Below are 24,168 nucleotides of genomic sequence, written 5' to 3' on the forward strand. Positions count from 1 at the left end.
AACACGTATTCAGGTATACGTACCACCAAAAAAAAACAAAAAATACATGTACTCAAAAAAAAAATATATAACAAATTTTTGGCTTACGGCAAGGCAGCAGATTAAAATAATAATAAACTTCACTTATTCTACCATTTCAAATAATATGTTTCCACCTCGGAACGTACTTGTTTAAAATCGGCATTCTAAGAAACCATTTTCTAGGCTAAGAACTACGCAAGACCTGATTCCAAATTAAAATTATTTAAAGCGGATACGTAGGCAATCCATGATTCGGTCCAACCAATTTGCAAAAATATTAAAAGCCTATAGAATAACAAGAATAAAGAATAGAAGTCCCTTATTGAAATTTAATTACTTGCAATCCAAGTCGAAACAAAAATTTAAGTCAAAGCAAGAATCCAAGTCATCAAAATGCCAAAATTAATGAGCACACATCGAAAAATAATAAGGGCACTTACCCTTGCCAGAAGGAGCACTCACACTCCTAGGCACTTAGCCAAGACTCAAAAGACCGCTTTGCATCACTTAAGTGGGGGCTAGCGCAAGCGTCCATGACCTCTAAAGTACTCGACTTGACCCTCCCTAAAGCGAACTAACTCACTTAAAAACCTTCTTTCACCCCTAGACATAGTCGTTCGCTTAAAGACCTTCTTTCACCACTAGACACAGTCATAATCGCCAACAAGTAGTAAGCTTGCAATAAAAAGGATTGTTCTACGGCATCGCCCCATCATTCCTTCGAACTCAGGGCACCCGTTCATGGTAATTCGAATGCTTGCTAATCTCCTTTGAAAAAAATCAGACATTGTCAATAGGACTTGGCACTTAACCAAGGCTCACCCTACTCAGATATATGACATGGGCATCTAAAATCAAAATCTGAAAGCATCATTAATGGGAAGACATAACAGCAACTGGGGGCTAAAAATTGAAATGAAAGAGCTAGGGAAAGAACTAAGTATACCTTGACCTTTTGTGCAGACATACACCAAGTAAATCTAAGTCGATTTGAAAATGGTTTATATTCCCGCAATTCTGGAAAAGATGGCCCTAAAAGCCCAAAGCATGTGCCACACGGGCACAAGTATATCTTGACGCCTGCACCCTGGCTTCCAACAAATCCTTAGACAACATTCCAAAAATCGTAACGATGTTTTGATTCACTCATGTAATCCTGTACTAACCCTTCTATAAAGTCAACCTACTTAGGACACCTCGGGTTGTACACAATAGGACTCGGATTTTAAATAATTTTCAAATGATTTTTTCAAAGACTTCTTCGAACATAATAAAGTGTCGTTGGTTTAAGCTAAAGTATCCGTTTATCTCAATGTTGCAAGTGAGTCAAAAGATTTCCAAATATGATTATGGGTAAAGAAAGGCACCTAGCTTTTGGTCAAGGCACACTTCGACATGTGACTACCTTGACCATGGCAATGTCGCACGATACGACATTTACAAGAGAAGTAGCAGATCACTACTCGAGCGTACCTCGCACTAAACGAGTCTGGTTCAAACTATTCATGATCCATGTCACCACGAATGCACAAAAACGTATGCAAGGCATTATAGCACCAAGCTAATCCCGTAGCTACAGTTGGAGGCTTGAGAAAAACACTCTAAAAATGCTCGAAATGACGATTTCATCGCAAATTCTCGACGCTAATGCTATACATACATCATAGGGGCACAATCCTAAGCTTTAAATTGTGAAAAACAAACCTTAGAATGGCTACAACCCCTCCCAAATTCTAAAGCATTACTTAGAATATATAAAGTCACCCCACGAACAAGGGTGACTGAAAATCGCGAGTCACCAAAACTCCGATCAAACCACTGCACATGACGCTCGCCCTATAAAGCGCCCGTTACACAGTCTACATCGTTCCAAAGCAAAAGCGAAAGAAAAAATACTGCTGTGAGCAAACTTCTCCTTGCTGGTTTTGCTGAAGCAGTTTATTGCCTGTGGATTCAAAGGAATCAAAGAGTCTTTGCTGGTCATGTTCAATCAGCTGAGCAAATTGTTAAAGAAATTGTGTTTAAGGTTGCTTGCAGATGTAGAGATTCAGACATTGCTTTGTTGCTGTATTAGGCCTGTTGCTGTCAGGTTCTAGTTTAGGTGGTTTTGTTTTGTTCCTGTTGGGGAACTAGTGCTCCAGTTGTTCTGGTGCTTGTAATCTTTGAGCTGTTGCTATTTCCTTTTGGTTTATAAAATTTTTTATTTGCCAAAAAAAAAAAAAAAAAGCGAAAGAAAAAATACTGTCAAAATTCTGCCCAGGAATCATTTTCAACGCCCAGAGCTGGGCGCCGATATCTTTAGCGCCCCAGCCTGGGCGCTGAATCTTTCTGCTAGCCGAATTTACCCAGACATAAAAATAAGAAAGAAACACCTATGAATCCTCGCATCGAACGAAGTAATAAGCAGTGCAAACCCATGCAGAAGGTGCTTCACTTGTTCGAACACCTGAATGAGGCATGATGAAGTACTCCAATGCAAAAAATAATAATGTTATATCCCAACACCTGGAGAAATGTTCTAATACATGCGGTTAGGCCACACAAGCCTACATCGCACCATAAGTTCAACCATCCCACGGTACAAGTCTAAAAAAGAGAGTAAGGCATATTGCACTAATGCAGGCACGACCAAGAGCATGTGTAAAAGAGGCAAAGACTACTTATCGCCCAAATTCAAAATGCAAGCCACACGACTTCTACATTAAGGATTAAAGGTAGCAAAATATTACCTACCACGGAAGGGATAACTCGCACCTACACGAGCGGAACCCCAAGGCATCTTTCTCCAAAGAACCTACGAAAATCGTACGCCAAAAGGAAAGCATCCCAACATGCATACTTCGGAGCTCCAAGCTACGAAACAACCATAGCAAAATTAAAAAAAATCTCGAAGCAAATGTTTGAACAATCGAAAGGGCACGATGTTTGAGCCCACTTCATGAATGGGCCTGAACCCTATTAAGCTTCTAAGCAAACTATTCAAAATCGGTCATTGCTCAAAAAAGAAAATGAAATAATTCAAGCAAACTGATTAATGGACCGCACACAACGGCCATTCTATGAACGCTCGTTCGCACATACATATCATCATTCTAAGTATCGAACATTCACGAACACGTCAAAAGGAAAAATATGCAACAACAGGAGCGGTCAAAGTCTTACGCCTTAAGGTATGTTCCTCAGGCCATATAGACTCGCCCAACTGTCACAATAACTGTACACCTTAAGAGCAACAGTTCCTTAAAATAATCGCCCCAAGCGACAAGCACCGTAGTCCACCAATCGGCTACGGCTTCTCAAGAAAATCATCACGTTCTAAAAAAAAAAAGAAAAAAAGAAGAAGAGAGAATACATAGAACTTCCAAGTGAAATAAGCAAATGAACAAGAGGCCAACTGTGTCATCAAAAGACCAGCCCAAACAACACTTTCAACGCCCCACCTGGGCGTGAATTATTTCAACGCCCAGGCCTGGGCGCCGAAAATGAACCCAGGCTCAAAAAAGGCCCTAACTTCTATTGGGCCCTGCCAGATTCATTCGGCTTGAAAATTGCCGATTTCTTCACTGAAAGTCGCACCTCACGGCTTTGTTAAGAGTAGCACACCACTATAAAGATCACCCGCACTTACGAGCACGATCCCAAACGCGATCAAGGACATTACAAATGCTTATCCCCAAGGAACCTTTTTGACAAGAAATGACCATCAAGCACGAACGCTTGGGGGCTCGCAAAAAAATGGACTCCAACAAGGAGCGCGCAATCAAAATCACATTCCCAGACTGCGCCACACACCATATCATGTTTGGATATCTCAAAGAAAAGAAAAAAATATTGTTAAACAAAAATATACACAATGTGGACCCACTTATAGGACACATCTAATCAGGAAATATTACGGCCCACCAACAGGTTGTAATCACAAAAGCCCTTCTACATAGGCAAAATAAGAAATTCAAAATGGGCTCGCCCACCCTCAGCGGGCAGGGTCTGCGTCACTAGCCGCGCAGGTCCTCAGTTTTCGAAAAATAAAGTCTTCAAATTTAAAATAGGCTCGCCACCTTCAGCGGGCGGGGTCTACGTCACAAACCGCGTAGGTCCTTATTTTCAAAAATTTCAAAACAGATTCGTCCACTTCTATCGGACGGGGCGTCCACCCTCAGCGGACAAGGTTCGCCACCTTCAGCGGGCGGGGTCTACGTCACAAACCGCGTAGGTCCTTATTTTCAAAAATTTCAAAACAGATTCGTCCACTTCTATCGGACGGGGTGTCCACCCTCAGCGGACAAGGTTCGCCACCTTCAGCGGGCGGGGTCTACAACACAAACCGCGTAGGTCCTTATTTTCAAAAACATCAAACAGATTCGTCCACTTCTATCGGACGGGGGGTCCACCCTCAGAGGACAGGCTCGCCCACCTTCAGCGGGCGGGGTCTGCGTCACTAACAGCGCAGGTCCTTAGTCGCTGCAGCGATAACTTTTATTGGTTTTCCCTTTTTCCAAAAATTAAAGGATTGGTTTGTTTGATTTTCCTTCGTTTTACATCCTATAAAAACAAGGGGGTTTTCTCGTTTAGCTAGCCCTGAAAATGAGAATCTTTAAAAACGTTTTACCTCGTGATTGGGCTTGGCCAGGCCCAATTACACTTTACAGCTTTAATTTCGAAAACATCTGTAGTTACTCCCAATGACAAAGTGAGGGAGTTTCTACGCATCTTTAGATCCTTCCAATGACAAAGTGAGGAAGTTTCTATACTATCAGTTGACAAATCCCAATGACACGTGAGGGATATGTCGACACTTCAAGTGATGACCCTTAAGTCAAATGTTATCACTCGGGGGCTCGTGAGACCCTCGCAAAACAGGTCACATACACCATGGCTTGTATGATGCACTCCGTCTAATACTTTGACCATCGTCTTACTCCAAGACTCAGTCAAAGTGGGGGCTAACTGTAGACACCTACTTTTATCCCCATTCCCGCAAGGGAAAGGTTCGATGATGAAAGCATAAAAACTCCACTTGACAACGCATCTCCTATAAAATAAACGAATCTCGATTCCCCATTTCATTTCACCCGAAATCTGCCGTAAAAGGTAGCTTCTAAAAGTGGCAAATCATAAAAGATAGAAACCTGTCAGAATTAGGTGTTGCATTCCAACATAAATCCTAAATGAGATAGAAAACTGCGAGAATCCTATTCCTAATAGGATTCGGAAATAAGAGTTACGTATTAATTAAAAATCCTAACGAGCCTAGAGTTCGTAACGGGCCCGGACGCATTCCGTCACAAATTGATACGCGCTAAAAGACTCAAATTAATCTCAAACTCTACGGATTTTAGAATCCGAATCTGACTAAACAAAAACTGCCCAGACCCTATTTTCAACGCCTGGCTCTGGGCGCCGAAATCTTCGGCGCCCAGGCCTGGGCGCTGAAAATACCTGGGTACGTCTATTTTCCTAACTCTTTGCGGATAAGAACTCTGCAATTCTATCTTTCCACGAACTCTTCCCTATAAATAGGCCCCTAGTTTCGACGTGAAACGACACACAACAACACATAATATACTCTGAGTATTGACTCTAAACCCCTTAGCCTAAGCCTCTCGCTGCGAAACTGTTCACGCGTTCTGTCGCAATCGATCCATAAATCTAACAGAACGTATCCTGTCTCATAATCGAGATTCGTTAAATAAAAAGGAGAAATAGCAAAGTCAAAGTGGTTAGTTTTCTGAGAACCGTGACGCACCTCTCAAGGGTGCGTCGTAATGTGTTCCTTTTCGATGATTTAACTGCTTTCCTCGCCCTTTTTATGAACTGTTAAACTAACCTAATATGATTGTTCTATCACGCCTAACAAATATAATATTTTTGGGAAATCGGATTATCATGCTAGGTCCCTTAATGCTATTTAAATCAGATAATCACGATCGAATTAGTATTATATGCTGCATATTGCTAAAATCAATTCAGATTAGTTTAATAGTTAACGCATGTCCCTTCAATTATTTATGCTGAGCTAGTAAGGATATCCTGCCTCTGGAGTTATCGACGAGCGAATTACTCCTGTCGGTAGTTACAGTCCCCCGAACCCTCAATCTCTACTTTGCGGGTGTATATTGAGAGATCCCCACACCAGGGATCACAAGGGAACCTACGACCATCGTGGTCAAACATAATTGCACTCCCTTTATGTCACGATAACCGGGTTTTGTCAGTTTTTCTCATTGTCGTTAAAAACTGAATGGCGACTCCTATATTACTAGTCAATTGGGTGTATACTCACAGGAAATCCAATTACACTGAATAAAAAGAATCGTCACACCCACGAGGGACAAGGTCACGCATTAGCCTCGCGCTTTTTCGACCCCCTCACACATGGTCAAAGAAACGACCAACTTCTGTCCGAATCACTGGATCTACTAGATGAGGCTCGGGACGAGGCCAGAACTCTGAACGCAGCGTATCAGCAGAGAGTCAGCAAGCACTACAACCGAAGAGTCAATGCCAGGCCTCTAAAGGTCGGCGACCTAGTGCTCAGAAACGCTGCTGCAGTTCAGAAGGGAAAGATCCATGGAAAACTCTGGGCAACATGGGAAGGACCATACATCATCCACTCTGAAAAGAGGACTGGCACCTTTATGCTTAAACAGTTAGATGGAACCATCTTGAAGAACCATTGGAATGCCGATGTTCTCAAGAAATATTTTGTATGATCTAACTTCCTTCCTTTTGTAATCCAAGTAAGTCGTTTAATGAAAAGAGGAAAGCCACTGGCACCATGTGTTTCATTAAACATATCCTTATGTCTTTTTATTCTGTCACTATGCATGCAACTTCGGATCTGATCAATCCGAAGCTAAAATCAACCCGAAGTAGCCATTCCTTGGGCTCCAAAGGCCCAAGAAATAGCTAACTCAAAAACAACCCGCAAGGTACCGTCCAGAACCTTCAGATTCGCGGTACCCAGGGATACTCCGTTCGCAACAAAGTCTCTCGAATACGGTTATAGCAAGTACGACTTAAATCCACGGATTCTCGAAGCTAGTAACTAAGAGAAGACCTGCGATTTCTTGCCCAGGTTTCCGAATCGCAAGAACTCGGAAGAACGGAAGTAGACACTGAAAGAGCTCAAAAGTAGACTCAACAGATCCACGGATCTGATGAGCTCAAAAGTAGACTCTATACTTGTCTACGAACGACAAGGAGCTCAAAAGAAGACTCTTAACAGATCTACGGATTTGGAGAGCTCAAAAGCAGACTCTAATGTCAAACTTCAAAAGAGCTCAAAAGCAGACTCAACGGATCCACGGATCTGAAGAGCTCAAAAGCAGACTCTGAACACATCTACATATGTTAAAAAGCTCAAAAGCACACTCAAAACAGATCCACGGATCTGAAGAGTCCAAAGCTACCGAATTCACCCGCAGAGCCTAAGCAAGGCTAGAAACGAGTCCTAGAGAATCTACGGATTGGGAAAGCTCGCAAACGAGGAAACAACTTAGAAAAACGGTGGATTCGAAAGCAAGTACTTCGGTAATATACGAAACAGCAAAGTCATTTCTTATTTCAATATTTGGGGGACAAGTACAATTACACCAACTGAAGCTCGGATTAAACCGAGGAATCCTCAAAAATTGAAAGAAAAATGACTCAAAAACAAAAGCTAAATCGGCAGCCATCAACAGACAAAACATCGGCCTACCGAAGTACAAAGAAAGCTAAGAAAGGAAGAAATTATTAAAGTACAACGCAGTGCCGAGACAAAAGGGAGGAAATCAAGCGCAAGTTCGGGGGTCCTCAACTGGAACCAACCGACTCTGATGAAGACGACTGCCCGAGTCCCTAGGGGACGTCACCATCACGTCCCTGAAGAGCAGACGGCGAAGAAGTGCCAGCAGTGGTATCCCCTTCCGAGGCAACCTTCCGAGCTTGCTGCGCTTTAGCAGCTTCTTCGCGCTCCTGGGCAGCGTCGTCCCTGTCAGCCTGACATTCCACCAAGTTATCCTCGGCCTCGAGCCATAGAGGCACAGGCTTAGTCCACTGGAAGTCAGGCATATGCTTGGCGAACATTCGGTGACAACCGAGGATCCCCTCCCAATATTGGTCCCGACACTGGTCAGCTACAACAGGGCTTTCTCTGCTTCGAGCTTGCGAACCTTGGCCTTAAGCTCCTCGGCCTCGTGCTCAAGCACAGGGATCCGCTCAAGAGCAGTTGTGAACTTTCGAGCACTCTCGCGAAGGTTCAGGATGACAGCATCCTTGCTCTGCAGCGCAATGTCGAAGCGAGCCTTCTCCTCAGCTTTCTCCACCTTCAAGGCCTCGTGCTCCCGAGCATTAGCCTCCATCTTCGCCTTGAGATCATGAATCCCCTTGCCGAGCAACTCTAATGTGCCCGTCTGTTCCCGAGTAAACTCGGCAACCAAGCCCTTTGCTTCTTCAAGCTCGGCAAGGAGGGTGTTCGCCTTCTCATCCAGAAGGGGAACGTCATGATCATAGCGCTCCTCAAATCTGGCCAGCCTTACTTCGTCAAAGTACTGACATTCCGCAGCAAAGGAAGACCAGAAGTGCGCCTACGAGGATGAAGGAAGGAACAGTAAATAAAAAGAAAAAGAGAAAAGAAAAGGAAAATCGCAAGAAAGAAATGATGTTTACCTCGTTCAGATGGAACTGAGCCATTTGAGTAGGGTGGTTCGCCTCCCGCCCAGGGACTCGCCAAGCAGGGATGCCCCGGAAGCATGTTCTCCCTAGCAGCGCTGGGGCCAATCATGGACTCGGGGTGCGCCTCGGGGTCTTCACCCAGAACAGAAGCACGAGCAAACCGAGCCATGGTGTCCCTCACCTTACGAGGAACCCTCCGTATCGGCATGTCGAAGGAAGGATATGCAAGACGCTCCAACACCGAAGTAGATGTGGAACCCAAAGTCTCGCGGAACTTCCTCTTCAGTCCGCGTTGAGAGCCAAGTTCCCCACCTTCGGGAAGCTCAGAGTCAGCACCCTTGGCCGCCGAAGGATTACCTTCCTCAGCGCCCGATGAGGTAAGGTCAACCACCACCTTCGGGGGATCTTGCTGATCATTCCCCTGCCCGGCCGCAGCAGCATCCTCGGGCCTGGCAGCCTCAGCAGAGCCAAAGGGAGGGTCCATCTCGAGCTCCTCCACCAGTGGAGTGACATCAGCAACAGTTCCCCCCACTGGAGTGAACTCGGGCTTCGGAGGCGAAGGCGGAGTAAACTCCTCGCCAAGGGGTTGGTTCACAGGCTCATCCTGCACCAAAACCGCCACACTCCTCAGCTTCTGGCCAGGAAGCGGAAGCTTACTCTTGAGGCTCGGCGGCGGACCCATCTCTCCCTTTTGACGAGCCAAGTAACGCTCACCCGCTTCGGCAAGACTTGGATCCTCAGCAACGACCTGTCGAATTCTCTCCTCAGTCAGATAAGGACGACGGCTCAAAAATTCGAGGATCTCAGGACTAGGAGTTACCTTCGACGGAGAAGCAGCCTTCTTCTTCGACCTCAAAGGGGATCTCTCTCTCCTTTGCCTCTTTGGAGAACTTTCTCTCCCCGAAGTCTTCTTCTTCCTTAGCTTCTTCGACTCCTGCAAAAGGAGGGAAGGGCACATGAGAAACGCTCAAGCGCGAAACAGCAAAAAGCAAACAACAGAAAAATGACTTACTTCGGGGACAGAGAGAAAGGGGGGAGACGAAGCAGAAGAAATGACAGGCGCAGCAGCTGTCACTTCAGGGCCCTAAAACCACAAAGAGAGATCAAAATCAAAATCAAGGCTACAAAAACTATCAGAGCCAAAGTCTAAACCAAATTAACGAAATAATCAGCGTTACCGGATCAGAGGTAGTTACCAATTCAGGAAGCACTGTCCGCCTCGGAACAGCTTCACCAGGATTCTGAGAATCCCAAGGGTCGGCCCGAACGTCTTCCAGATGCACAAGAGCGTGAGCCGAGAACTTGTGATCCTCAAGCTTCGGCTGCCGAGGATTCTGCGCCTTGAAATCGTAGGGAGGGCAACGAACGAGAACCCCCTCGCCGTTGAGTTGATAGCCAAGCACCGCAGGGTCAATAGCCTTCTCGCCTTGATCTACACAAAAAGAAGAAATAAAAGATGAGATTCAAGGGATAAAGAAAGGGGAGGCCAACACCCCAACTGAAGCTAGATCTCAGCAAAGAAAACCTCACCCCTGTCATATATCCTACTGAGACCAGCAGCAGCGAGGATGACCTCCCGTGTGATATAATGCAGGTTCGGGAGCCAATACATCGGCTCCCGAGCCGTTTTGGCTTTAAACCACTCCAGCTGCATGGCGTGGTCAGAATTCTCCCGATCAACAGGGCCAACCCGCGACATCGAAGGGTCCGGCTTCACGAACCACTTCGGCGGTGAGAAGTAGTGAGGATGCTTCGAATGGACGGGAACACGAACCAACAACCATCGCTCTTTCCACCCGTGGATCGAGGATACGTACGGGAAAGCGGTCATATAAAGATCCTCGCCTTTCCGTTTATTCTTGTTGTTGATGGCCCACCAACCAGCCTCGGCATTCGCATTCCTCACAAGCTCATGCATCTCCTTGAAAACCTCGACTGACGGCTCGTAGCCGAGGTAATCGCACATCCAGCGATACCCCACAAGATGGCGCATGGACTTCGGGGTCAACTGACCCAATGAAACGTTGTACTCCTCCAGCACGCGGGCGATGAACGGATCCAAGGGAAACCGAAGCCCGAAGTCGAAGTGGTGGAGATACACAGGAACGTACTCCGCAGGAGTACGAGTCACCCTCGCATTTTTCTGCTTCGGGAGCTCGCACCAATAGCCCAAGGCATGTTGGATGCCATACAAATCCTCGGCAAGCCGATGATACCTTCCTTTCTTGGCATCCACCAGCCACTTCCCATCAACTGCCACCCCATCAGGGCCAGCAATCTCGGATTTATCCTCATAGAGGCTAGCAAGCCTCCCCAAGGGATCAGCCTCCTCCCACCGCCTCGGGAAGAGCGAACGAATAGGAAAACGACCCGTCACACCAGCCCCCTGACTTGACTCGGCACAAGCCTCGTTCCCTGACTTCTCTTCGGCACCAGCCTCAGGAGATGCTGATCTCAGTCCTTCGGAAGCGACCCTATCCTCCTCCCCACTAGAGGAGCACACCACGCCAGATTTCTTCTTCCATCTTCCCCCAGCCATGGTAAACACCAGGAACGCCGAAGATTCACAGAAAGGAGTAGAAACAGAAAAAGGCGAAAACGGAAAACAAATTACCTTGCCAGAAGCGGAAATTGCCGATGAAGTGAACTAAGTAACATCCCGAAGCAAATTCGCACTGAATATGCAAAGATCTGAAGAAAACACTCGAAGAAATTTCCAGAATTCTGAAGATATGAAAACGTTTGAGTGAATAAAGTTTGAAATGAGGAAAAAGATGCGGTATTTATAGGCCACGTCCTAAAAACCGCCCAACTTCCGCTTTCCACACTTGTCACTCATCCGCGAACCCGCATCAGCTTCCTTTCGAAAAAAGAGAAGACCTTTGGACTTCCCACTGTTGGAAACCCACCCATTAAATGCAAATGGGCCGGGTCTGGGGGGCATGTTGTTTGGGCTTCCAATTGAATATCAATTGGGCCATTAAGTCCAAAGCCCAAGGGCTCACAGCAACAACATCAAACCCACTACAGTCCAAAAGGCTATTCAGCCGCCAATCAAGGCCCAAGGCCCACTTGCAATAAATGACCTAAGGGCAATCATTGCACAAACACTATAAATAAGCCGTCATGGCTCACTTACCAAGGTACGTCCATTTTCACGCCTTAAGACTACTCTTCTAGGGAATTTCTCTCTCTAGAATCCGAGCATCGTTCTTACTTAGGCATCGGAGGGGCTTTCCTCGGAAACACCCCCGAGGCTAGTGACTTGTTTATTGTGCAGATTGAACCGGACACAACGGATTCGAGCTAGCAAGATCTTCAACACATACAAAAAGGGCCTTCATTCGGAGCCCATTGTTTCATCCACTTCAACACCGGAACACTACTTATTTGTACTTACTAATTTTTATATAGCTCTTACTCTAAAGCCTAGTTAATTTTATATTATGTAAAATTTCTAAAGTTTCACATTAGTATCCAGAACCGATACTCTAATACCAAGCTGTAAAGCCCCGTGCTCTAATTCAAGGATTTAAGCCATGTACTAGCCATTAGACCTGGTTATTGGACAGGGTAGTCCAATGGATATAAGGTTAGGGTCAAGTTAATAGGGCTTTTATTAGGTAGGGCTCTTATTGGACAGGACCTTTACTGGACAGGGTCATTATAGGGTCAAACTTATACTACAATTATTTTGAAAATAAAAATAGTAATGATACAAAAAATTACGTGCATAGCTTCGTATTTAATTGTACTTGCACATGGCTCTTTTGTTTTTCATTTTTCATTGCTCGTTTATTGACCCGCCCACTAATGACCCGCTATTGACCCGCGACCCGCTTTTGACCCGCCTATTATCGACCCTCTAAAAATGACCCTTTCAATACCCGATCCTCTTTTGACCCGCACCGACCCTGACCCGCCCCGCCCGATAACCAGGTCTACTAGGCATGTACCCTTAGACCCAACCAGCAAAAACCGGATATCCGCGAAAACACTGTTATCCGCGTTCGGGTTATGGGTTGCGTTCTCGATTACCCGCTTTTGTACCCGGTAATGAACACCCCTAAATCTAATTACGCGCTTTCATTCTAACTTCAGTAGCTTATAATACGGAGTACTTATTTGCAGTTCGCAGTTTCGCACCGCAGAACCTCGTGCATTCCACCCACTGCCACCAACCTGAACGCCGGCCGTCATCCCGCTTCTCACCGCCTCCACCGCCCTGCTCGGCTCTGCCTAATAATCTCGGACACCGTCCTCCCTATCTTGCCGGCCGTATCTTTTGTTTCTCCTCTTTTCTCAAGGTTGGTTTATAACGTTTTTCGATTCTCCTGCTGTGTTTGGTCTTTAAATTTAATTTTCGTTTATTTAGTTGAGCATGATGACGAGTTGATTATGCAGAAAACTAAATTCCCAAGTATTGGATGAATTTTACAAATTAGGGTTCTGATATCTGTGGTTTTTAAGTAATCCTAATGCAACCGATTGCAATGGTGCAAAAGAGGTTATCGCTTGTGCAAATTTTGTTTAGCATCTCGCCGTTTTCACTCTCTTTTGTTCCACCTCTTTTCAATCCGTCTCAATTGCTTTTACTAGAAGCTTCTCGAGTTCAATGGTTTGTAATGATATTGAAGAGTTGGGTAAAAAACTAGATTGTTTGTAATGATGTTGAAGCTACATGTTAAAATTCTGGGTTGATAGGGTTGTTTTACCCAAATGAAATGGCTCTAGGAGAGGCGTGGTAGGACTGTGCTAGTCTTAGACAGCTGAAAACGGGTTGCATATGTGGCCTTGTTCTGATAACTGGTAAGTGGTGATCTGACTAAAACGGAAAGGGGAAGATGGGATGTGGGAGAAGGATATTTGAGGCTTGATGAGGGAGAGGGTCCAGAGCGAAGATTGGGGGAACAGCAGAAGAATTAAACTGTTGTTTGGGTAATTAGAAACTCGTTTTTCCTGGTTAGGTAACCAAGGCAAGTTTAGTTTCTAGCACATTGACATACGCTAAGGGTAAAGTTGTTAAGACAACTTTCCTAGACTTTAGTTCTGTTTACTGGTGTACAGATCAAACGTTTATCTTGTCTCCAATTCTTTTTCAATTTTTTCCAGTTTTTTTTCCAGTTTTTTTCTTACTCATAAGGTTGCTGACTATTCAGTCACTGGTCTTATCATACTTCATTTCTGGTTGGTCGTACCTGATTGTTTACCTCTGACCAATACTTTTTTAAACAATTGTACATTGGTAACCAGGTGTGGCGGTTTTTAAACACTTATTTTTCCTTGGTGGTTTTTCTATCAACTTTGTAATTCGCATGCTGATGATGTTAGTAGTTTTCCTGGTCATAAATTTGAAGCAGAATTACTGCGTTTCTCTTTGTATCTTCTTCTTATTTGGATGATTTGTCCTTTGTTTGGACTGGAGGTTATTATCAGCCTTTGGAATGTTACCACAGAGCATGGGAAAGGCAAACTCACTTGGGTGCTAGTTTTGATTACCCATGTCATTTTTTGTATAATGACCTGGTATCAATACATATTTGTGCATGTTACAAATAAAAGTTGTACCCAGTAATCAAACGTTTTCTCTTTCTCCGTCTCCAAAATTGCCGCAGTGTATACTTCCAGAATCTCGTCAATTATCCCCACCCCACCTTTCCTCCCTCTTTAAAACTCCACCATTGTTAACCTCTTGATTTTCTCTCTCTTCACTACGATGGTTTCTTAAAAAAACACACATAATCCATGGTTTCTTCACTTATTCCTCCTCGCAAAATAACACCAGCAAGATACAGTTTTGTACCATCACGGATTTTGATTTCGTCAAGGAATTGCTTTGCTCAGATACTCTTTGAAGATGACGCTTTCCAAGGCACGTGGTCTTGAGAGGAAGTACCAATTTATCGACATTGATTACCGATTTAGTCGATCCTTAAATTCAAATTGGGAGGAGGAGGAGAGAGTAGAGAAAAGGGGGTGAATTTGAATGAGGGGCGAGGCGAAGAAATGCGCAGGTGCTACACTGCTACCAAGAATTTGGGGGGGGGGGGGGGGGTTAAGGATTCAAACTATTTAAGTTACCTGGTATTTGATATTATTGGTTGCGTGTGTACGTATGTGTCCTACCCCGTTCAATTTGAAGAGTAGCATATGATCAATAATGGGGGTGATACCAGGTGTTCAACGGGATGAGTTTTTGGATATTTTTCAAATTGCTTGTGAAATGAACGGATTAGTCCCTGCCAAATTTATCACAGTATGCCGCTACGCCAACCCCGAAAACAAGAACCTTTCACCGCATGTCTGACGCGCCTGTGCTCCATGTTCTTTCTCTTTCTCTCTCTCCAATACAACCGTCGCCAAGAGTCCCAAACCACCACTGCGTGTCGACTGTCGAGTTGCTGCCGGCAAGATCACCCCCCACCTTAAAATTCCTAATCTGCTAATTCTTAATTTGGTATTTGGTAAATTATCTGTTCTTATCTTCTCTAGTTCCTCTAAGTATAATTTATTCTCTTTTCTTTTTTTGTTTGTTTGCAGTATTTATATTTTTTTTGGAATTTTCTCGCATATTGCAAATAACTCTTGGTCGAAGGTAGTTCTCTTCGTTCTTGCCCTTTTTATTTTAGGGTCTAAGCACCCTTTGTGTTTTTATAATGTTAAATTTCATTTCTGGGTTTACTATTCATATGATTTTGGGGTGCATTTTTTTATTTCAATCTGGGCAGAATGATCTTACATGTTTAATTTAGTTAAGTTGTAAAGAATCAAGGTTCCAACTTGATGAAATCAATATTGTAACTGTTCGCCAATTGACTAATTGTGAATTGAAGTTTTTCGTTGTTTTTGTAACAATTGACGATGATTAGTACCATTATAAATAACTATTTGTTACTTCTAGGACGAAGTATGTGTTAATTTTTTTATTGATGTATGCATTAGTTATTTATTGCTGTGTGGTCATTGGTGAGTTGGTGACCCACCATCCGTATCTTGTATCCGTCACTGCTGACCAAGGGATATGCCATGCTACTCTGAGTTCTCTTGCTTCTACTCCGTATAAAGTAATGAAATGATCACGAGTGAGCAGACAATAAGAAGATTGTTTCTCTTTTTGTTAACTTGCGTGCTTTTATCAATCAGCTCTCCCATTGTCTATGTATATTCTTTTCTTTCATTATAAAGCTTGTTATTCGTGAATTTGTTAGTAAAAGTTTGACAGATATTGCATAAAATGCAGAATCTGTTTTTGCGCTTTTCAAAAGAAATTGTTTCGCCACAATTTTTCTGCACTCTATATATTTTCTTACTTGAAATCTGTCTGGTTTTGTTACAGAAGATTTTCAGCTGTAATTAAATGGAGAACAGTAGCAATGGTGAAATTCCTGAAGATGCAAATGAACGTAAGTTCCCTCTTTTTGTTATCCATTATGTCCATACACTGGCCTTGTTCAGCAATGATCTGCTGGTGTGTTGGCTGGTCCTTTTGGCGTGTTTGATGAACTGGTAGTAATAGCTGTTTATATTGGTTGTTTAGCATTAACTGCTTATGATGATGTTTGGTACCAGCTAACATTTGTGTATTAGTTGTTAATATGTAAATGTTGATTCCATTCTTTTTTTTTTGGAAAAGAAACAAGGTTAAACAAGTGTACTTCTCCAGCCAGTTTTTACATTTTGGCTATAAATGCTAACTACCAAACATATGGTTTTAGCTGTTTGACCTTTTTAATAAGGTGAAAGTCAAAGGCCAATAAAACATATGGTTTTAGCTGTTTGACCTTTTTAATAAGGTGAAAGTCAAAGGCTAATAAAACAGCTAGCCAAATGCCATTTTACTTAGCCAGACAACTATTTGAACTTCTTTTAAAGCTGCAATAATTTTCAGGATATTTTGTAGACTACTTGTTAAAATTTAGATGTCTTTTCCGCTATCAGACTGCCCGGGTACTCAATCTGAAGCAGCTGGAAAGTCAGATGCATGCGAAGGCTGCCCAAATCAGCAAATATGCGCCACTGCACCTAAAGGCCCTGATCCAGGTAACCATATGCTGTTAGATGCTTTATTTTGTGAACAATTGTCGAGGCAGATTCTACATTGTCCGCGTCTTCTCCTGTCGAAAGCAACCATTACTGTACCTTTTAGGCATTGCAATTAGTGTCCTATAATGTAACTGTATGGTGAGGATAGTCAAAGTAATTGGGCAATAAATGTCTATTTTAAGATACAGAGCCTGAAAGTTACCCTGGTACAAAGTATTTGAAGAGTATTCTTTCAGAGTTAGTCCATACTTCATAAATAATTATGGCCTTGAAGCTAGAAACTGAAGCATAGGCATGGGCCACATTGCAGGTTGTTCTGTTTACTTATGTATGTGACTAGATACTTTAAGAAAATAGCCGTTTGTCGACTTTTGAGTTTTCAATTTTGTGCTTGGAATTCTAAATTTCAATAATACCACTAGTGCCACAAAGGCCTTTGGTGGTCTTATTGAAGCATACCTGGCCTCTAAAACTCTGGTCAATCTTTCTAATAGAAAAAGAATCAGCATGCGGAGTATATCAGTACAATTTGAATTAAAGTGAAATGATTTTGTCGAATATATGTAACGGTATTTGGGATTCAAAAGCAGAAAATTAGATAATCTTGGACGGAAGGACTTTTTTTTTGGTTACTGGAGGAGGGGGCTAAATTTTTTAAATATAGCAAGTGGAGAATCTTCTTTGAAAATTAGGTTTACTTATGCTGCTTGATTTTGGACTGAGGAGTAGTTTTATTTTCCATTTGAACTTTGCTCATTTTGTGGTAGTGAGGCTAATCATTATAAGGATCAATCATACCTATAGTGAATGGCTCGAATATTAAAGAGACGATGGACAGTACATTTTAAACTTTTTAAATCATAACCCTTGACTAATATATAAAATTTTGAGTCTGTTTTTTCATTTGAAACTTCATGTTGAAGTATTGTATTTCATTTTTGGCACCTTTTAGCTTAGGTTTTTTAGAAGTAACCAGTTAATTGGGGTACATAATGTAGGTGTTGTTTTCATGTTGTGCGGTCCTGTACTTGTAGAGCTTGGTTGACTACGTGATCGTGAGACATTTCTTTGGCATTAACTTCTTCCTGGATTATAGAGTAATGAATAAGATGCTTATCTGTTAGCTTTTACAGTTTAGTTTCTTTAATTTCTAGTGTAACAATGTGATTATGTGGGTCTGTTTATTCTCGGAACTTCCTGGAAAAAAGATGAATAAATACCATGCTAATCTGTTGTCTAGTTTAGTGTCTTTAACTTCTAGTGTAACGATGTGATTGGCTGGTCTGTTTAGTGTCATTGTTGAGGACATAGTTTCTTTTGGATTGAAAATAGGCAGCACTTTTTAGTCATAATAGTTTAATGAAGCCAATTATACGGTCTATACCAATAACATTAACACTGTAAACTCATTTTATCGACTTCTCTACAGAAGCCATTTGACTGCTGAATGTTTTTCTAGCTGTTTTATCCAATAACCTTACTACTTTAAATACATTATATAAGCATCATTATAGAATGGAAGCCATTAGATGCTGAATGTTTTTTGGGGCTGCATTTCTAATCGATTGTCAATGGATAAGAATAGTAGTTTTATTGGTGCATCAAGTGGTGTGCTGTTAGATTGCGAGGGCACTAGGCTAGGTGGTGGGTCAAATTTAGGTGTCAACTGAAGGGGATTGGTGGTATTTAGGGGCTGATGGTGATGGTAGCTGCTGAGTGGTAAAGGAGAGGATCACTTTACCACTTGATGGTACTTTTTAAAGTTTGATACCATTCTTAAGTCGTGTTTCCTTCACACATAACTATGATGTTACTTTGATTAATTCAATATCTGGGTCTTCCAAAAAGCTCGCAAAAAGAATGTGCTGTAATGTAGAACTTTCGTATTACTGTTTGGTTTTATATCAGGATTCTCCCATTTCTAAGAAGTCTCTGATTCTGCAAGTGAGATTGATATGCTAGTGGTTTATCCTTAAGTATTATAGGCTTTTTATTTATATTCCTGTTCCCAGATAAATTAAAATTTCTTCCTTTGGGGGGTGGGGGGGAATGCTGTTTGGGGAGACGGTAGACAACACAAGACTACACCTTCCTTTAGGCTGCAGTTTAGTGGGCTACAGTATGTTCCATGATATGCAATCCTACTTGGTACTCTCGGTTGTCTTTAGCCTCGATCTTGTCATTATATTGCTCAATTGCTGCAACACCTCTTCGTTGGTGCTGTTGTCCGTCCACCTTACATCCCTTAACCTTACCACTTTACCTTCTGTTGGACCTGGAATTAGCACATGCCCTGGACTTGTTTGCTAGATCTTTACGCACACGTTACCATTGTGGAGTCAGGTTATTCTAGTATAACGTGATTAATAGTGGCCACTGCTGACTGCTCTCCTTGATTGATTAGTCTGTTGCTAGATATTGGGAAGATATCTTGACCTTGTTGCCCTCATGACATGGAAGGAAGCATCTTTATGCCCACGTACTTCGTCGATCTTTAACTCCACTAACTCTGTGCTGGGTATCTTTGCTTTATTGTTCGTGACCAAATCATCACAAAGTCGACTTTTACCATCTAATTTCATAAGCAAATCGGGACTTTCATGCTTTTCTTTTATTGGCATGCCTTGTTGCCTTTAGTGTTGAGTCCTTGAGTCTTCCATCAACATTGGTGAATCTTATGCTTAGATTTGCAGCCTCTCTCATTGCCACAAAATTTACATCGCCTTGGTATTAATGGGCACTTGGGTATAGATTTCAGACCTTGTTCACTTCCCATTTGCGAGTTATCAAGCAACTCAAGTGCCTGTGACATGGACCATAGATTTGCAGCCTCTCTCTCCATGAGTGTTTTTTCTGCGATTCTGATAGAATTAAGTAGTTTAATTGATTGGACTTGATTCTTCCTCCCGCTAACACGTAGCTACTATCTGGGCTTTAGTGGGGGTTTTCCTCATCCATATCGGACTCTATAGAACTTAGTGGTTGTACAAATAGACTTCATAATGATACCCTTATTTTCTTCTGACATGCTAAGCAATAGTACAAATGAAGACGATGATCAAATATTTGAATTGTGTTGGCCCTGTGTTCCCATGATGGCATTCTTTGTACTCTCCGTGAAACTTGTTTTGTCCAATGTTATCATGCCAAAACCTTCTCTAATAAACTAATGGTTAATTTTTTTTATCCTCTTGCAGACTTGCTTCCAATAGCAGAGAGAATGGCAACAGTGAAGCACAAAATACTGGTACTGTCAGGCAAGGGAGGGGTTGGCAAGAGCACTTTCTCTGCTCAACTCTCATTTGCCTTAGCAGCCATGGATTATCAGGTGGGTCTACTCGACATAGACATTTGTGGACCCAGTATTCCAAAAATGCTTGGTCTAGAAGGGCAGGACATCCATCAGAGCAATCTTGGATGGTCTCCTTGTTACGTAGAATCCAACCTTGGTGTCATGTCTATTGGTTTCATGCTTCCGAACCCAGATGAAGCTGTCGTCTGGAGAGGCCCTCGCAAGAATAGTCTCATCAAGCAGTTTGTCAAGGATGTTTATTGGGGAGAGCTTGACTACCTTGTGGTTGATGCTCCACCTGGCACCTCTGACGAACACATTTCAATCGTTCAATACCTCCTGGAAACTGGCATAGATGGTGCAATTATTGTCACAACTCCACAACAAGTTTCTTTGATTGATGTACGGAAAGAAATAAGTTTCTGCAAAAAAGTTGGTATAAATATCCTTGGGGTGGTAGAGAACATGAGTGGCTTGTGCCAACCATTGAGTGATGTCAAATTCTTGAAGCCATCAGAGACAGGTCAACCGAGTGATGTCACTGAATGGGCATTGCAATATATGAAAGAGAAAGCACCAGAGTTACTGAATTTGATGGCATATAGCGAAGTCTTTGACAGTAGTGGTGGTGGTGCCATGAAGATGTGTCAAGAAATGGGGATCCGTTTTCTGGGTAAAGTGCCATTGGATCCCCAACTTTGCAAGGCTGCTGAACAAGGTAAGTCCTGTTTTGAAGATCAGAAATGCACTGCGAGTGCTGCTGCGCTAAAAAGCATCATAGATGAACTTATCCCCAAAAGAGCTGCAGAGGATGGTGTATAGTGTATTTGTTTTGTTTGTTCTGTTGTTTGCCCTTCACAGATGAGGTAAGGATAGTCTTCTAGTTAAATGGGGGGTATGTCCATACGAATGCCCCTCAAACTCTCTATGTACAATTGGCATGACATTTGCTCGATGATTTTATACCAACTTCTTTCTGTTTGAACCAATCTAAGACATCACCTGTTTTGTCTATTATTCATACAGTTATAATGCCTCAAGTTTCGATTTTAGGTTCTTTTTGTTATGAAATATTATGTGGATGTCCATTATACCCCTAGTATCTATCTGGAATATTCTAGATCTAGGGTTTATTGTTCTCCAAGCAAACCCTATTATATTGTATGTATATATACCCTATTGTTCAAGGAATAAAACATACAATTATTCTCTCCCAATTTCTCCTCTCTTTCTCTCTATTTCACAATACGTTATCAGCACCAAACCCTACACGACTGAGCAGACGAGAAACAAAGGAAGGCATCCATCTTTAAGGTAAATATTATTATACTCACTAATCTTATTATTGAAAATTTGAGATTGATATAGTGTACCTGCGATCATATATGCGATTGAAAATTTGTTAGTATTTTTGCGACTTATATTGATTGGAGTATTATATGCGGACACACGATGATTGGAATTTATGCGATACTTTTTGGTTTTTATATGTAGATTGGCTATTTATTTTATGCGATTAGTTTGGTTGCCATCAGTTGCTTTGTATGCTTTAATTACAATCAATTGTTGATTGGAGTTTATGCATTTACTTTTTGGTTTTGCATATGTAAATGAATTATGCCATCAGTTGCTTCGTATGCTTAATTACAATCAATTGTTGCGTATGAATTAGTCACAATCACTTGCTTTCTTTGCATATCTTATTATTATTGTACAGTGATTGATTTGTTTTAACTCTTAGTGTTTTGCTTGATGGGCTAATAAATTGGTCCGCCGAAATTTTAATTTTCCCGAAATATTAATCCGTTATTATAGTTAATTAGGTTTCGAATTACATTCCTTTTGTAGTCACTAACTTAAATAATTTATGTGTATAAATTCGATCTTTTAAATTACGGTATTGAATCACAACTTGATATGGGAATATATGTTTATTATCTAAGCCCTAATTTGCAATATTCAATTGTAATGTGAACTATGTCGAATCTTACAAAACTTGATTTTGGGGCCCTTGATATTATTTGTCTTGATGGGAAAGAACTATTTGTCTTGAGTGTTAGATGCTGAAATTCACCTAGATGCAAAAGACCTTGGTGATACCATCAAGGAAGGAAATAAAGCAACAAGTCAAAACAAAGTTAAGACTATGATAATTTTTCGCCATCACCTCCATTAGGGTCTTAAGATTGAGTAGTTGACTGTAAAAGATCCACAAGTCCTTTGTAATAATCTAAAAGAGATGTATGACCACCAGAAAACTGTAACATTACCTGTAGTTTGATATGACTGATTAAATTTAAGACTACAAGACTTCAAGTCTGTAACTGAATATAACTCAGTTATGTTCAGAATTACTTCACAGTTGAATTTATGTGGAGAGAAAATCATTGATGCAAAAATGATGGAGAAAACCTATCCTACCTTGCACTCAAATAATATTGTCCTGCAGACACAACACCGTGAAAAGGGATTTAAGAAATATTTTGAACTTATATCTTGTCTTCTTGTGGCTGAAACAAAAAAATTACGAGCTATTGATGAAAAATTAAGAATCACGTCCAACTGGTCCTGCTCTATTCCCTGAAGCGATGTGACATCCCATAATGGGAAAGAAAATGCCACACAACAAAAGTGGACGAAGACATGGTCATGGACGTGGGCGTGGATACGAATGTGGTCGAGTTCGAGACCGAGGCGGTTCTTTCAATAACTCATATCCCCACCAGAAGTGGGACAAAGATGGTAACAAACAAGAGAAATATAAAAATGATATGTGACCAATGTACATTACCGCAACGGAGAAAAAGGCCATTGGTCTACTAAAACAAGTAGAATTTATAATAGAGTTTACTAGATAATGTTGAAGAACTTAAATATGTGGTCTTGTTTTTCCCTGAAGAAAATTCTTTATCAAGGGTGTTATATGTTGAAATGTAAATATACCCTTGATTGTTGTTTACAAGTTGAAATAAGTTCACGACTTAAGTCTGGACATTTGACCATTAAAGGCCCGCAGACCTTTTGGAGAAGTACAAGAAAATAAAACCTAAAAAACTATAATAGTTTCTAAATCTTGTTGTCAAGATACCCTACATTTCTTTCATGAAACTAGTGTGGTCCTGAAGACACGATATTTTTGAGAGAGATTTAAGAGTGTTTTTAAATAGTTATATATTGTCTTTTTGGTGGATGAGACAAATAACGAAATCCTAAAGAAAAGTATTATGATCACGTTCAATTAGGTAAACCATTCCCAGAAGTGAATGAGAAATTGTATAACTAAAGATAGTGAAGATAATGTCAATAATCATGATCGAGGATGTGAAAGTAAAACATAGTATAATCATGGCGGAATAAATGAGTATGAATGCAATTTCAAACTACACCAGAAGTGAGATTGTAAATGATGAAAATCAGGTAAAAGTTAAAGATGAGAAAACTCAAACTTTATATTTTCGGATATTTCATGAAATACCCCCGAGTTTTGTCTTAATTCACCAAATGCCCATCAAGTTCCAATAATTCACCAAATACCCCTCACAAATGACTTAATACCCCAAATACCCCTCCATGACGTCATCATCCTTAATTAACTCAATTATCATCTAATTAACCCACCCATTTACACATTTTTCCTAATTAACCCATTTTTTCCTAATTAACCCATCTTCTTCCTCTCACTCCTTCCGCCACCAACCCTTCTTCCTCTCCGTTCTTCCGCCACCACATCGCACCCGTTTTCTCCCTCCTCGACCCATCACCGCCGCCACCACCTCGCCCCCATTTACCATTGAAGCCCCTCGCCTTTTCCTCCTCCCTCACGCCCTCCCTCCCTACATTACCACCACCGCCGCCACTCATCACCACCATCTGATCTCCTCCCCCGACAACACCAACACCACTCATCATCACCATTTTTATTTCCTTTGCAAATTCCAATTCTTCAAAGCAAATGATGCGTCAAATCTCATCAATCGACATCCAAGAACAACTCTAAACCCAATTATCATCCTCCTCCAGATCCACTATCTTTCTTCAAAATAAACCCATCTTTTTCCATTATTGATTTCTTTGCATTATTTAGGTTTTCATCTCCAATTTTTTTTGGATGGATTCGCACTTTTCATCTCCCTATATCACACAAATCAAATTTT

General features: G+C 41.8%; 1 protein-coding gene across 3 annotated transcripts; it reads left to right on the forward strand.

Annotated features, from left to right (window-relative positions):
- The first annotated feature begins 12,765 nt into the window (after positions 1–12,765).
- On the forward strand, positions 12,766–21,008 carry LOC110787289 (cytosolic Fe-S cluster assembly factor NBP35). Of its 3 annotated transcripts, XM_021991894.2 has the most exons (5): positions 12,766–12,986; positions 15,220–15,274; positions 16,016–16,082; positions 16,618–16,719; positions 19,920–21,008. In XM_021991894.2, exons 3-5 carry the CDS (start codon positions 16,037–16,039, stop codon positions 20,834–20,836), a joined length of 1,065 nt encoding a protein of 354 aa, XP_021847586.1. In that variant the 5' UTR covers positions 12,766–12,986; positions 15,220–15,274; positions 16,016–16,036; the 3' UTR covers positions 20,837–21,008. The 3 variants fall into 3 exon arrangements, with proteins under 3 accessions (XP_021847586.1, XP_021847585.1, XP_021847587.1); XM_021991893.2 differs by lacking the exon at positions 15,220–15,274; XM_021991895.2 differs by lacking the exon at positions 15,220–15,274 and having other exon boundaries at positions 16,019–16,082.
- The last annotated feature ends 3,160 nt before the right edge of the window (positions 21,009–24,168 follow it).

Source organism: Spinacia oleracea, chromosome 5, assembly GCF_020520425.1.
Source record: "Spinacia oleracea cultivar Varoflay chromosome 5, BTI_SOV_V1, whole genome shotgun sequence".
Taxonomy (NCBI): Eukaryota; Viridiplantae; Streptophyta; class Magnoliopsida; order Caryophyllales; family Amaranthaceae; genus Spinacia; species Spinacia oleracea.